At 35.6% G+C, this 16,248-nt stretch overlaps 1 protein-coding gene across 4 annotated transcripts in view; it reads left to right on the top strand.

The window, feature by feature from the left end:
* Eif2a (eukaryotic translation initiation factor 2A) overlaps positions 1-16,248 on the top strand; it is a 38,422-nt gene that overhangs the window by 6,118 nt on the left and 16,056 nt on the right. For all 4 annotated transcript variants that reach the window (XR_013436611.1, XM_040270004.2, XM_005339907.4 and 1 more), the window contains exons 2-9: positions 2,308-2,377; positions 5,720-5,794; positions 8,059-8,177; positions 9,909-10,008; positions 10,611-10,693; positions 13,976-14,049; positions 14,192-14,336; positions 14,728-14,844. Coding sequence is in view for 3 of the 4 variants with exons in the window: in XM_040270004.2 (XP_040125938.1) it covers positions 2,308-2,377; positions 5,720-5,794; positions 8,059-8,177; positions 9,909-10,008; positions 10,611-10,693; positions 13,976-14,049; positions 14,192-14,336; positions 14,728-14,844 (783 nt within the window). In the remaining variant the exon portion in view is untranslated. The remainder of the gene's footprint in view (positions 1-2,307; positions 2,378-5,719; positions 5,795-8,058; positions 8,178-9,908; positions 10,009-10,610; positions 10,694-13,975; positions 14,050-14,191; positions 14,337-14,727; positions 14,845-16,248) is intronic.

Here is a 16,248-nt window from a genome sequence, read left to right as displayed (position 1 = left end):
TTAGCTTACCATGAGCAAGGCCCTGGGTTCAATCCTCAGTATCACCAAAAAATTAAAAATAAAAAAGTTTAAAAGTTTTAATGTTTTAGAATTTAAAAAATAGAAGGAAGGAAGAAAAAACAGCTCATAGTCTTTAAATTTAGGAAAACATTTTCTGGCACAAGATGTTTTGTAAATTTTGACTGGTGCAATAGTATTTATTAGACAAAATTCTCATTCAGATTTTGAATGTGTATGTAGTACTAAGAAATTTTGTAAATGTCATTTGAGAATTTTAGAATAAATATCTTAAATGTATAATTAAAATTGTAACAAGAGACCAAACTTTTTCTAAATTAGTCTCTTGAAAGCAGTGACAGATTGTTACTTATTTTAACCCCCAGTGGTCAGCACATAGTACAGCTTACGCAGGGGCCATGTCACACAAGGTACTGTGGTGGCGGGAGTTGGGTTCTGAAATATGAAGAGCACTTTGCTGGGCTCTGGCCTGTTCTAATGCTAACTCACAGGGGCAGTTGTTTCCCAACACCTCTCAGTAGGGTGTTCCACACATGCAACAGTCCAGCTCTGTACTAGGAGGTGCCCTTGTTCAATGCTCTCCCTCCACTAAGTTGGGAGCTCCGTTAAGACGTGGGTTTATTGTTGTTCACTAGTAGTTCTTTGGGACCATTGGATACCTGAAATTTGAGCTAGTTAATCACTAGGGGGAATATAATATTCTAATAACTTTGATTTGACTCTTCTCCAGAAGGGGAAGGCAGTAGGGATCAGAACTGGAGCCAAGGCTGGCCCTAACTGTAACTCTGCTGCTTTCCCAGTAACCCAGAGAAGGCTGGGAGATGTCTGAATAGCTAGATGTAAAGGTCGCCAGGGACTCGGTAACTTTCTTTTCTTCAGCTTTTATACTGTTGCTGCTAGCAAGAATTCTAGAAAAGATACCAACTCATTCCCAATTCTGTTAGTTTTTTTCTCCTAACTATTGCATACTGAGGTTTCATCTGTACTGTCCCACCATGGTCTGGGTTTCCCTAATCTCCAGTGGGACTCAACAGAAGATTTAAAATAGTTTCCCCATGTCCAGTCCACTCTTAATCCTTTCCTGTTCACTTTCTACATGTACTAGATTGACCTTTTCAAAATGCAAATCCAATTTTAATGATCCACCTAAACCTCTTGAGCATTTATTTATTTATAGTTGTATATGGACAGAACGCCTTTAGTTTATTTATTTACTTTTGTATGGTGCTGAGGATCAAACCCAGGGCCTCACATGTGCTAGGCAAGTGCTCTACCACAGAGCCCCAGCCCCAGCCCCAGCCCCCAGCATTCTTAAGATAAACCATCATTGCTGAGCTCAGTCTTCTTTGTGGTCTGAGCCTTGAGCCCTGTTTTCAGCTTCCACTTCTTCCAGCCGCTCTGGCCTTTGTCCCTTCCTCTGGTGCACTGCCCTTTCTCTGGCATGGGGGTTCTTTATGTGGCCTTGTTCTCCTTCCTGTTAACTGCTGTTCATCCTTCTGCTCCTAGCATCTGGGGACTAGCTCAAGGACACTTTCCCTGTCTTCTAGTTTGGGGGCAGAGCTCCCTGTCGTGCCCTCTGATACCATGTTTTCCTTTGTAGTTCTCAGTCTGTGGTACTCATTCGCTCACTGTAGGCTGAATTCAATGAAGTCAGGCATGAGACAGGTTTTCCTCCCTCTTGTCTCCGGTACTCAACCCAGAGCCTGGGAAGGGGTTTTCCTTCTAGTAAACATCTGTTGAATGAATCAGTCTGTATATTTGAATCAGCTTTAGATGCATCCAATTCAGCCCTTTTGAAAAATAGTTGGTGCTCCAAATGTTTTATTTGCTTATTTGTTCTTGAACTTTGTTCCCATTTAAATTTTTTATATATTACTGTTATTGGGATTAGTGAATGAGTGTGTTTCATTCTACTTGTTCTTAGTTTGGGGGACTGCAAATAGATGAACAATAGTTTGTGTTCTAAGAACTTTAAACATGTGCTGCATTTTATGTTATTTTATATAAAGCATGTAGCTCTGCTGTATGCCAGTGTTTCTGTTTTATAGACGAGGCAGGGGTTCAGAGAGTGCCACATCCACAGGCACCCAGCTGCTACACACCTGCTGCCTCCGAATTGATGGCTTTATGTCATGATGTGTACCCTTTTAATGATAACATTCTCTGGTACAGCTAAGTGTTTAATGATTTCCTTACTATCTTGAAAACTTTTCTTCTTAAAAACATTTACAAATATAATCTACCCTTTATTAGCAAAGGGTAATGTGTTGGTTCTTTCATGTTCTTTAGTCCGAGGATCAGAAGGATTGTACATGGTGAATGGGCCGCCGCACTTCACGGAAAGCACAGTGTTCCCAAGGTATGCTTTATTTTGTTGAGTGATGTTACCAGAGTATACAATACATAGTAAATGGGTTTGTGTAGTTTGATGTATTTTCCACGAGAAAGGGAAGGGATAAGCTAGTTTCTTGGAAAATATTGTGTGATATTAACAGGAGATGGAAAAAATATATATTCTTTATCAAGTAACATGATCTTTAGATTTGAAAGTAATTGTGTAAACCTGTTTAGAAGAGGGGGAAATAACAGTAAGGAAAAGTGCAGACACTGTGTCATTGAATTTAGTTTGGAACCAGAGTTTTATCTTGGAGAAGGAGAAAAACTGGCAACTATGATAGTCAACCTGCTACCAATAATCTTCATGAATTAAAGAGAATGAAAATGGTATTAAAAAAGGAATAAAATAGAATATATATGTCTAATATGTAGCTAAAGAGATATATTTGGCCCCAAAAGAAGCAATGCAAGGACAAACCAAAAACTAATTAAAATGGTTTCCTTGGGAGAAAGTGTAACAGGATGCGGGAGATGTATCTGTGAATGAACTTTGGTATATATAGTTATGACTTTTAACCATGTAATTGTTTTAAATAATAAAGTTAAATAAAGTAGAAAACTGAAACAAATGAACTTAGCTCTGTGTCAAGGTGGTGATATAACCATGTGAAATTTCGCAAAGTTCTTAAATGCAGTCAGTATTTTATTGTTAACTGAAAATACATGTCTTTTGAAGTGTTTTTTATTTTTTTTTATTTTTTGTGGTGCTAAGGATTGAACCCAAGACTTGCTAGGCAAGGGGTCTACCAACTGAGCCACATCCCCAGCCCCTAAATATTGTCATTTCAATCTATTATAGAATAAAGTAAATGAATAATCATATTAATATTACTAGGAACCAAGATCTTTAGCGTGAGTGTAAAGAGAGGGAGTTGCATATGTACATATGAACTTGTGATTTTTTTAAAACATTTGTATTCTTTCCACTAAAGAGTCAAGAAGCAGTGAAGATGGGCTGGGGTTGTGGCTCAGTGATAGAGCAGTTGGCTTGCATATGTGAAGCACTGGGTTTGATTCTCAGCACCACATACAATTAAATGAAAATAAAGGTCTCTCAACAATTAAAAAATATTAAAAAAAAAAAAAAGACGAAGAAGAAGCAGTGAAGACCCTGTGCACAGACAGTGGCTTTCTGGGTACCACCCCTCACTAAATGGAATCAGTTCCTTGGGGGACAGGTCAGCTCTAGGTCTAGAGCAGCAAATGTACAGGTGAGGTGGGAACATCTTGTGCCAGAAAGTAAGGAAGCCGCCAAGGACCAGTGAGGTCTTTGACAGGGCCATAGGAGTCATCTAGAAGGGAGGGGCTTAACACCAACCTGAGATGGAACAGTTTGAGCCTTAAGAATTATAACTAAAAGAATAAAACACGTTAAGTATATCAATAATAATTTTTTAAAAACCTTCTAAACCTTATTCATTGCATTAGTGGTTGATTGAGTCCTTGCTTATTGCTTTGAAGATTGGTAAAGGGAAGGAATCAGGCATTTCTCTTGCCTTTTCTGTACAAACTATATTTCAGAATAACCAAATAGTTGATGATAGAAAGTTCTTTTTTTTTTTTTTTTTGGTCCCAGAGATTGAACCCAGATGTAATTAACCACTGAGCCACATCCCAGCCCTATTTTGCATTTTATTTAGAGACAGGGTCTCACTGAATTGCTTAGTGCCTTGCTTTGGCTGAGGCTGGCTTTGAACACACAATCCTCCTGCCTCAGCCTGCCCGGCTTAATTTTTTATTTTGAGACAGGGTTGCTGAGGTTGGCCTTGATCCTCCTGCCTCATCCTCCCAGGTTGCTGGGATTACGGGTGTGCACCACTGTGTCTGGCTTCATTCAATGTTCTTATAAATAATTTAGATGATCACTTAGAAAGGATGTTCTCTAATTTATACTTCAAATGGATTTGTAAGAAATGACTAATATTTTAAAAGAACAAATCAAAATGTAAGTAAGTTTTAGTAGGGTAGAACATTACACCAAAACCTGTGAGGAATTTAATAAAGACAATATAAAATTGTGCCTTTAGGTCTGGAAGTGAGTTGCACAAGTGTAGGAGTGGGGACATCTTGTTCACAGCTGTCTATGAGGGAGAAATGTTTTTAAAGTTTCACTAATTAGGGCTGGGAATGTGGCTTAAGCGGTAGCGCGCTTGCCTGGCATACGCGGGGTGCTGGGTTCGATCCTCAGCACCACATAAAAATAAAATAAAAGATGTTGTGTCCACCAAAAACTAAAAAATAAATATTAAAAAATTCTCTCTCTTTAAAAAAATGTTTCACTAACTGTAAATTGGGTATTAGCTACCATTATTGGTTTGCAGAAGCATAGATGTCATTTCTTGATAAGTCATTCTGAAGATAATGTCCAGTTAAGATGCATACATCAGTTCTCAGTGCATTTGTTTTATTAGTTTCTTATCTAGTGTGACTGTGCCAATAGACACCTGAGTGTACGCAAATGCACATTTCAGTTTGGGTCTTACTTAGGAGATGTATTCACAGTGGCTGTCTCAAGTAGAGAGATAACAGTACTTACAGTTTTGATTCCTTGATAGAATGTTGCCAGGTAACCGGATTTCCACAGATGCAGTCCAGAATGCTGCTGCGTTTGTTAAATGTGAAGATCCTCTTATTATATAGCCTGTGTCTGTACTGGAGGAGTCAATGGAAGACCTTTGTCCTTTAAGCCCAGGGCCACTTGAGGATGTTCTGTCCTCCATTGTTTTGCTATGTAGTCTGGGACATTGTCCACAGCCTGTGTGTTGAAATTAGCCTTCTCAGATCAGGGTTTACAGCTGGCTACTTTTATGTTTAGTTACATTTTGTGGGTTCCCACACAAATAGTTCACCCAAAGGGCTCTGTTTTTCTTTCAAGATTCACCCGTTGGTATAAAATTGATGTCCAACTTACTTTAACAGTGATTATTCTCAGAGATAATGCTTTTTGGCAGAATAAAGCCTTTTGGAATTATTTTCTTATTTTCTAAAATGTAAGTTTTTAAATCATTAAATTAATAGATTATAGTCTTTTTTTAAAAAATAAGAGGCTCTGAACTATATATATATACACACACACACACACACACACATACACCACACATACACACACACACACACACACACACACACACATACATGAATCTTTATTTATTTTTATGTGGTGCTGAGGATCTAACCCAGTGCCTCACACAAGCGAGGCAAGCACTGTGCCACTGAGCCCCAGCCCCAGATTATAGCCTTTTTTATCACATTTTTTTGAAAACTATCAAAGCTTATTAATTTAAACTGTTTTTGTTATTTTCAGGGAATCTGGGAAAAATTGCAAAGTCTATGCCTTTAGCAAGGATGGAACCTTATTTGCCTGGGGCAACGGAGACAAGTCAGTGTTCATTTACATGGCATGGTATTCCATGTGTGTCGTGGGTATAAATGTAACTGGCATGATTTGAATAACTTGTATTTAGGTGTCATTAATAAAGTCCATCTTCTGATGTCATGATGTAGTAAGACAACTTTGATTTAGATAAACTTATTTGCTGTTAAATTAACTGCAGTTAATGTAACTATTAGTCCTATTATAAAAGCATATAAATTATTTAAAAGAAGATTTAGTATAATCTGTAGTGCATAAACCACCAAATCACAAGGTTGGTCTTATTCACAATGTTAATGCGTAATCTTAATCTTAGCTTCAAAGTGTAGGAGTGGGGACATCTTGTTCTCAGTTTTTTGTTTTTGTTTTTGTTTTTGTACTGGGGATTGAACTTCAGGGGCACTCAACCACTGAGCCACATCTCCAGCTCTATTTTGTATTTTATTTAGAGACAGGATCTCACTGAGTTGCTCGAAATCCTCCTGCCTCAGCCTCTTGAGCTGCTGGGGTTAAAGGTGTGCCCAGTTATATTCTCAAATTTTACATCTTTTTATTCGACCTAAGTATTTAAGTTTTGTTTTTTATCCATAGTTTCAGTTTATACTATTTGGAGTCATTAGATATTTACTGCCTAGTGAGATATACTTCTTTTCATTGTCTTTTTTTTTTTTTAAAAACGTTATCCTTTATTCTATTAGCTTACTATATTGAATATCTATTTTCACCCTGGCAATTATTGTTAATGATTTTATATATTTCATTTATATTCTCACTTAGCTGTCTATTGGATTCAACTTTCAGTCTTCCATATATCCCCATATCCCTTTTTAAGTGTCCTGTCCATCACTTAATAGATAACTTTGTACATAGATGCTGGCATTTATTTCCTGTGGTTTTGGCCATAGTGGTTCATAATGTCTCTAATAAAATATAAAAAAGGACTGGGCATGTGACTCAGTGGGGAAGTGCCCACTGTACCAAAAAAAAAAAAAAAAAAAAGAAAGAAAAAACAAGAAAACTTCATGTCATTTTTATGCTTATTTTTTCCATATTTTTAATTGGTGTGTGATAGTTGTACATAATGGTGAGATTTGTTGGTGAGATTTGTTGTTACATATTCTCATGTCATTTTAAAATACGTAATTTACAAGGGTGTGTGTGTGTGTGTGTATTAACAGTATGCTATAATCTTTGATTCCTATCAGTTAGTGCTTGTCCTAACCGTGGTGTCCTCTTTAAACTAGAGTAAAACAAAGTTTCTTTTAGCAGTGTCTGGAATAAAATGGAACATCTTTTTTTGTTTTTTTTTTTTTAACTCTAAAATGTTCACGTACAGAAAAGTCAGCCCGAACTGAATTCAGAAGCTTGGCCCTGGCGTTTATCAGTAGTATGATCTTGGGCAAATCATAAACTAGTTCGATTTTTTTGTACTGGGGAAATGAACCCAGGGGTGCTTAACTACTTAACTACATCCATAACCTATTTTATATTTCATTTAGAGACAGGGTCTTTATGAGTTGCTTAGTGCCTCGCTTTTGCTAAGGCTGGCTTTGAACTCTTGATCCTCCTGCCTCAGAGCCTCCAAGCTGCTGAGATTACAGGCAAATGCTACCATGCTTTGCTAATTTTTTTTAAGTCTTAAATTTAAATTTTTAAAAATAGAATTGATGAGACTATAGAGGATAAATATGGAACTGCTTTTATTATATGGTCATCATCATTTTTGTCATTATTGTACCATAATAATTTGTATGCCTTTTGAAGATTGCTTTTGAGATGTTAATAGACATCCAGAGTTTTCTTACAGACTTCCTAGCTGCTTTGGTTTGCACTTATTCAAATGAAGACAATATACTTTGCTGTTCTTGCCTGTCTGCCTTCCCTTAGTTTGGAATATCTCAGCTTCTCTGTAGCTTAGCTTTTTCTTTTTCTTTTTTTATCCATCTTTTTGTCTGTAGCTTACTTTGTGTTCACTTATAGAACTTGTTTCTTTTTCAGAAATCGAATCATCTTTTATCTTTCTGCTAATACTCTATTATTTTAAAACATTAGCCTGCCATAGGGTCTTTTTTGTAAAATGTCCTTTTGTTTTTAAAGTTAAGGTGTTTTTGGATATTTTCCTAAACTAACTAAAAATTGATTTTTATGATAAAGAAACATTTTGAAGTGATCCATATTTGAAAAGAGGTGTGAATGTTTTGGTTAGTATTGGCTATTAAAAAATATTATAAAATGGTATTTTATCACTGAAGTAGTTTCTTTTGAACCAGAGTAAATACCATCAGTATCACTAACAAGGGACTGCTGCACTCCTTCGACCTCCCAAAGGCAGTTTGCCTTGAATTCTCGCCAAAAAACACTGTTCTGGCGACGTGGCAGCCTTACACTAGTAAGTACTTTCCCACTGTATACCTATTCTGGCAGGACCAATTAAATTTAGTGGAAAAAAAGAGATTTATAACCTTATAAGACAATATTTGTGTAATAGTAAGTTTGTATTTGTAATCAACAAGTAATTTCTAATTCTCCCAGTACAACATACTGTTCGTAATTTTAAGGTAAGGTAATATCCCTTATCCACAGGGGTTATGTTCTTACTGGATGCCTGAAACTGCAGATAATGCTTAATCTTTTAATTGAATGCCTTTTCCATCTTAACTAGGCATTTACCTATATTTTTATAGTTTGAGATGTCACAGCAAAATTAACAGGGGTTTCTCTTTTTTTTCGCTATTTCCTGGATAGAAGATTTGTTCTTACTGGTGATCTTGGCAACTTAAGCAGTTTTTTTTTTTTCTTACATTAAATAGTTGAGAACTCTCCAACTTTTCACTTAAAAGAAATGCGTTATGTGCATATCCGAATTTCCAGCTACTTTTCCATATCCAAATTACTTCTTTTGTGGTTTGAGCCATTACTGTGTAAATAAATTATTACTTGAACTCAAGTGCTGTGTGCTCCAACAGTCAAAATGGTGACCAAGATGGCTCCTAAATGACCAGTGGGTGGATAGCATACGGATATAGCATGGATACCCTGGATGCATGGGTGATTCATGCCCTGTGTGGGACAGAGTGGGATGGCACTCAATTTAAAACTTATGAACTGTTTAGTTCTGGAATTTTCCACTTAATATTTTTGGTCCTTCGTTGACTAAAATAACTGAAACCTCAGAAACTGAAACAATAGATAAGGGAGAATTACTGTGTATAGTAAGTTAGCAGGAAGATCAATCATGAGATAGAGGGAAAGAAAAGGCTCAAGAGAAAATTTAAAAAGTAAATAACTGCTGGCTAGAGAAGATCATTAAAGATTAAGAAGAATAATAACCGATAAATATCATCATTATAAGTGAAAGGAAGCACCATAGATACAACGTCTAAGAGGTGTGTGTTATATGACTGTTGGAAATGGTGTGTTATTTTCTTACACATTTAGATATCTCGTGATAAGATATTATATGTGCATATTATATAGCTGTGGTTTAAAAATGAGTGATAAAAATGAGTGATAATGGGTCATTGTTGGGCTGTAAACATGGGTTTTATTCTTTTAAAAGAGTCATCAACTCTGGAACTGGGGTTGTAGCTCAGTAGTAAAGCGCCTGCCTGCCTCGCATGTGTGATACACTGGGTTTGATCCTCAGCAACACATAAAAGTAAATAAACAAAATAAAGGTGTTGTGCCCATCTATCACTAAAAAAATTTTTTTAAAAAGTAGTCATCAACTCTAATGAATCTTATTGTTCCAAGTAAATAAAAGGGAAATTGAAACTCATGAATGGTTGTAAGTAACATTTTTTTCATAACACATTTCAAATTTTCATGATTTTAATCCATCTGTTTAACAGAAATGCATTTCAAACTTAATAAATAAGAAATCTCAAGTATTCTAAAACCTACATGGTCACTGCATGTCGGAGGCGCTGGGCTGGCTCAGGCAGCTGTTGTCCTTGTGTGGGGAACGAGTGATCAACTCCAGAAGGATGGCCAAAGAGTTGATTTGGGGAGACTTTTTAATTTGATCTTCATACTCCTTTTCAATTTTTTCTAAGTCTGAAATTTTTTTATACCTGTTAAACAATTAGTGCAAAGTATTTTGTTTTTGTTTTTATTGCAGCTTCTAAAGATGGCACAGCTGGATTACCCAACCTACAGTTATATGATGTGAAAAATGGGACATGTTTGAAATCTTTCATACAGAAAAAAATGCAAAATTGGTAAATAAATGCTTTAAAGTCTAATTATTTACATAATATTTTAAATATCATGGTATAATATTTGTTTCCCTGGTATTGATTTTGAAAATACTTCGAACAAAATATAGATCATTTAGGGATTTTGTATATAGGAAAATAAAAGAGTAAAAATGTGATCTTGATTTTGTCTTTAAAAGGAAAGGAATTATATTTTCCTATATGTATTTTTTTAGTATTCATTTATATTTGTTTTTTAATATCTTTTTTTTATATTTAGTTTTTAGTTTTAGGTGGACACAATATCTTTATTTTACATTTATGTGGTGCTGAGGATTGAACTCAGTGCCTCCTGCATGCTAGGCAAGCACTCTACCACTGAGCCACAATCCCAGCCTCTATTTTTTAATATCTGTATTTATTTATTTTTATGTGGTGCCACACATGCTAGGCAAGTGCTCTACCTCTGAGCCACAACCCCAGCCCCTGAATTAAACATTGTTTAATAAAACTATTAGAAATTGACTTGGTAGGTATTTTCCCTTAAGTAGTGAACAGTGTCACAGACCTAACACGGTAACATAATGTTGTCATCTAATTTTGTTTTTGTTTTTGTTTTGACATAGGTGTCCATCCTGGTCAGAAGATGAAATTATTTGTGCCCGAAATGTTAACAATGAAGTTCACTTCTTTGAAAACAACAATTTTGGTATGGAAGGATTTATTTAAAAAAAAAAAAAATTGTTGTCGTTGAGAACCTTTATTTTTATTTATTCATTTATTTATATGTGGTACTAAGAATCAAACTTAGTGCCTCACACATGCTAGGCAAGTGCTTTATCACTGAGCCACAACCCCAGCCCTGAAATTATTGTATTATTTACTTTAAATGTATGAAGTGTTTATTATCTTATGTGGCATCAAAGGGTTCTCCTAAATACTAGTAATTTGCTAATCAGTAATTGCTGTTATATCCACTTGTAGAATTCTCTGTAAGTCTAAATACCAATGAAATTCAGTACCACAAATTTTAATTTATAATAACATTATTGTTTGATAATTGGTATTAAATGAAGAGATTAGAATGTCTCTTTCTGAACTTAATTGCTGTTGAAATTCTGTAACACAGATTTTTTAAAAATGTCTTACTGTATAGAATTTCGAACACCAAAGTGGACATCTGGCTCCTATTCCTCCTATTCCTACCTCTGTCCAAAGAACATCTCTGAGCTAAAGCAAATTCTAGAGATCATATAATTTATTAGAAAATATTTAATCATTTATCTCTGAACATTAGAGCCCTTAATTTTTAAAACTTAGCCACAATTAATCACAATATCACAAATCATTAAATTTTGGTTCAGTGTTCAGATTTCCAACAGCTGCAAATGTTGTGATTCTTTTAAAACTCAGGATCTAAATAAGTTATCACATATTACAATTCACTGATACATCGTAAGTTTCTTTTAATCTATAGTTTATCACCACATCTCTTTTTTTCTCTTGTAATTTATTATTTAACAAACAAGATTAGGCTGCACGTGGTGGTGCGTACCCGTAATCCCAGCTAATTAGGAGACTGAGGCAGGAAGATTGCAAGTTAGAGGCCAGCCTCAGCAACTTAGTGGTAAAGCACCCCTGGGTTCAATCCCCAGTACTGGGAAAAGAGAGAGAAAAGAAAAACATCAGGGTTATTTTTCTTAGTTATTTTCCTGTGGTTTGAATTCTGTTTTTATATCCCACAGTATAATTTACATGTTCTTTTGTTCCCTACAAATTGCCTTTTAGATTTAGAGTCCTTTTTGATTGCAAGGGTAAGAGTTTATCATATGGTGGTATTCTTTTATCAAGTAGTGTTTGATTGTCTCTGTTTTTACAGGGTTAGCTGACATTCATGTTCAGTGCCTAGGTCAGTGGTTATAAGCTGGTGATGTTCTCATTTTCTTTCTTCTGTTCTTATTTATTAGCTAAATTATGTCTACAAAGATTAATTTCCCATTGTACTATTTGGTTGCCCACAGGGTGTTTATATAAAAAAGGCAGGAATAAATATTCTTTTCCTTGATCAGTTTTAACATAATATGTTCTCTAGCAGCCTTCATTGTAAGCATTTAATTCTTTACTCCCATCCTAATAAACAGTGGATTTAAAATATCATGTTTCCATCTATTGTACTTATTATTCTTACTGATGCTTAAATTGCTCCATCCTTGTTCAGTTAGCTCTCAGTGACTTCTTTGCTATGTGATGAGTTAAGCTATTCTAAGATTAATGTATGTGTTTCCTGCTACAGAGCTAGGGTCAGTTAATCCTCTAATACACCCTAGTTTCATGGTAGAAACTGTAATCTAGGTTCCAGGGGTTCTCATTGCTTCTGTGTTGATCATTGTTTCTCAACTGTTTTTTTCTTTTTTAAAGCTTCCATTTAAATGAAAGACTATAAGGTTTTTTTTGTTTGTTGGTTGGTTTTTTTGGTGGTGCTGGGAATTGATCCCAGGACCTTGTGCATGCTAGGCAAGCACTCTATCAACTGAGCTATATCCCCAGCTCAATGAACAATTTTGGGGTGAGGGGAATGGGGGATACCAGGGATTGAACTCAGGACTATTCAACCACTGAGCCCCTTTCCCAGCCTTATTTATTTATTTATTTATTGGTACTGTGGAATTGAACTCAGAGGTACTCAACCACTGAGCCATATCCCTAGCCCTATTTTGATTTTTATTTAGAGACAGGATATCACTGAGTTGCTTAGCACCTTGCCCTTGCTGAGGCTGGCTTTGAACTAGCTTTGATCCTCCTGTCTCAGCTCCTCCGGAGCTGCTGGCATTACAGGCGTGTGCTATTGTGCCCAGCTGCATTACCTTTTGGTGATGTCAAGAATCCTATTTCTCTGGGATAGTAGGGATGAGAGTTGGGGAATATCACATTTACATAAGTATTCATTTGCTCTGTTCCACATTATCCGCATAGTATTCTTGGAATAATTATACCAACAGTAACATGATCACTGAGAACAGCTTTATTTTTTTGCAGTGCTGAGGAATCTAACCCAGTGCGTCACACACATAAAACAACCACTGTACCACCAAACTACATCCCCAGCCCCTAAAAATAATTTAAAGAGAAAGGATTGCAGTTGTATTTGTTTTGTTTATAGAGTACCCTATTATAATTGTGCACTTTCGAGCATGTCATGGAGTAGCAGTTGGCAAGTCTGTTCACATGCACCAAGGATGGTCAGTGGGCTGACCTCTAGCAGCTTTCCATAGTGCAGTGTGCACTTCATCTCCCTGCTTTCCACTTCTGCCCCAGTGTGTTTGATTAGCTTGCTTTTGAGCTTGCCTCTTGGTTAGCATGCCAGAGGAAGGAGCGTCACCAGGTAGGGAGTTTGGAGTACTTCTTTTGAATACTGTTGACCTCTGAAATGGAATAAAGAAAGTAATAAATGGAATAAAGAAAATAATTAACTCGGGCAGCAGTATTGTTAAAAATGTGAATTCCAACGTCCTGGCATAGAAGAAACACTCAATAAATTTCAGCCATTGTTACTGTTGTTTTGATTATGATTATGATATTACCACACTGTTACAGAATTTCCATATTTTCATTCTACAGTAGCAAGATCAATCTTTTCCATCTAATAGGTTGTAAAACTGCTGTATCTCAGAGGTTTAAGAGAACTGACATTTATTAAATACATACCTTGTGCCTGACACTCTGTTCTTGAAAATAGTCACCGGGAGTAAGGTGGTGTGATCCGTTACTGCGGGAGCTTGACAGCTAGTAAATGACCTGAGTAGGAAATCAACCTGTGTCTGTCTTGCTGCCACCCAGACCTTTTGCACTGTATTGCACTGTCTCACCCACATTCTACTACAATGAGCAATATTTGTATGTAGTTACAGTGACCTTTATAATACATTCAGAGTTTAACATGTTCCTGTTAGTGGCTCTCATCCATCTAACACCATTTATTCTTTTCTTTTAGATACAATTGCAAATAAATTACATTTGCAAAAAATTAATGATTTTGTTTTATCACCTGGGCCTCAGCCATATAAGGTAATTGCTGTTTTTGTTGGTTAATGTGAAGTATTAATTTAAGCCTTTTCCTAGTTATTTTGGTAACTATGAAAACATATCCATCTTACTTTACATACTTCAGAACATTAAGTGATGATTTAATGATTTGCTTGTGTCTTAGGTAGCTGTCTATGTTCCAGGGAGTAAAGGTGCACCTTCATTTGTCAGATTGTATCAGTACCCTAACTTTGCTGGACCTCACGCCGCATTAGCCAATAAGAGTTTCTTTAAAGCTGATAAGGTGACAATGCTATGGAATAAAAAAGGTAAGGTAAACATTTTATTCCTCATTTTGTTTATCATGTGTTAATTGGATTTAGACACGTACATGTATTTAAAAAGGAGTATCCGTGATGATTTGTGGGTTTTTTTTTTTTTTTTTACATTTTTTTTAGTTGTAGATGAGCACAATACTTTTTTATGTGGTGCTGAGGATTGAACCCAGGGCCTCACATGTGTGAGATGAGTGCTCTACCGCTGAGCCACAGCCCCAGCTGATTATTTTTTAATTGTAGATGGACACAACACATTTATTTTTATGAGGTACTGAGGATCGAACCCAGGGCCTTGCACGTGCTAGGCGAGTGCTCTACCCCTGAGCCACAATCCCTGCCCATGACCTGTGTTTAAATTTAATTAAAGTGTTTGCTGTTGCAGCTACTGCTGTGCTCGTGATAGCCAGTACAGACGTGGACAAGACAGGTGCTTCGTACTATGGAGAACAGACACTGCACTACATTGCGACCAATGGAGAGAGCGCAGTAGTGCAGTTACGTGAGTATTCCTTTGTCTTTCTTTGATAAAACAACAGTATAAAAAATAATATGCCACAAAGATGCTATAATCTATAATATAAGATATAGTTCCTCTTAATTAAGAAACTTAAAATTATTCTTAGACATACCCAATTTTGACAGAACTCAGTTAATTTATTTGTATTATGCCAACATGCCGATAGTTAGGACTTACTGAATGTGGCAATCCCATTGTGTTATTTCTTCTAGGACGTACTTGACTAATTATGACAGCAAGTCATTCTAGTGAGTTGAGAATTACTTTCAGAATTGTGAATAACATCCAGGAATGTCACCACTGTATCTCTTGTTTTGATGAACTCAATTAGTAATAGTTTTAACATTCTAGCAGGTCCCTGATTTTTTTTCTATTTTGAATTGAACATATGTAAGTAGAATAATCTTGCATGCAAAAAACTATATTCTCATTGAAGTCAGATACAAAACAAGAATGGCTAAAATACCTTGCAAATGTAAGTGATCAAAAGAAGTAGAATATGCAATTTGGAAAGGAGAAAACTGAATTATCTTTGCTGGTATGGATGAAGTATAAAAAAACAGCCACTTGAATAATGGAAGAAAAGTTTCCAAATATAGCACAAAAATAAAATGTATATAGGACTATGGAAGGAAAACTTTATAACTCTTCAGAAAGACAAATTATGACCTTTAATAAAAATCAGTTTAAAAGATGTTATTTCTCCCAATTAGTCTAAAAATTTAAGTCATTGTTGCTTTTGTCTAATTGGATAAGCTGGTCCTAAGGTTGATAGTGAAACATGAACATACAAGAATGTTTTGAAAACTTTTGTAAAAGAAGAGCAATGATAATTACTTGTTTCTGACTTATAGACAGGCTAATAAATCTGTTGAATAGAATTGTCCAGAAAGAAAACTGTATTTCTATAGGCATTAATATAAAGTCAACATTTGAATCAATGGAGAAAATGATTGTTTTATTTGTGGTTTGGGGACAACTAGCTAGCCATTTGAAATAAAAAATTGGTATTTCTACCTCTTCACCAAAATAAATTCCAGTTAGACCATAAAATTATATAAGACTGCAAAGGAACTAGAAGAAAATATGAAAGAAATTTTTGTCTAATCATAGGGTAGAAAAAGATTTTCTAAGTAAGACAGAAGTCATATGTAAAAAAGTTGAATATGTTATAAATTATAGATTTCTACATTGAAAGAAGAAAGGAGTTAATCAAAGCAAGCAAAAAAAAATATGTGAAATATAATTTTTTAGAGCAGACAAGGGATGAGTATGAGAAAAGGTGAATATTCTTAATATATCAAGTAAAATCCAGTTTGTAACTGGGAAGAAGAACAGGCGTGAGACAGTAAGAATTGTCCACAGGAGCAAAAATTAAATTGCTTG

The sequence above is a fragment of the Ictidomys tridecemlineatus genome, chromosome 3, assembly GCF_052094955.1.
Source record: "Ictidomys tridecemlineatus isolate mIctTri1 chromosome 3, mIctTri1.hap1, whole genome shotgun sequence".
Taxonomy (NCBI): Eukaryota; Metazoa; Chordata; class Mammalia; order Rodentia; family Sciuridae; genus Ictidomys; species Ictidomys tridecemlineatus.
The sequence above is the reverse complement of the archived record's forward strand: the minus strand, read 5'-3'. Positions and strand labels throughout refer to the sequence as shown.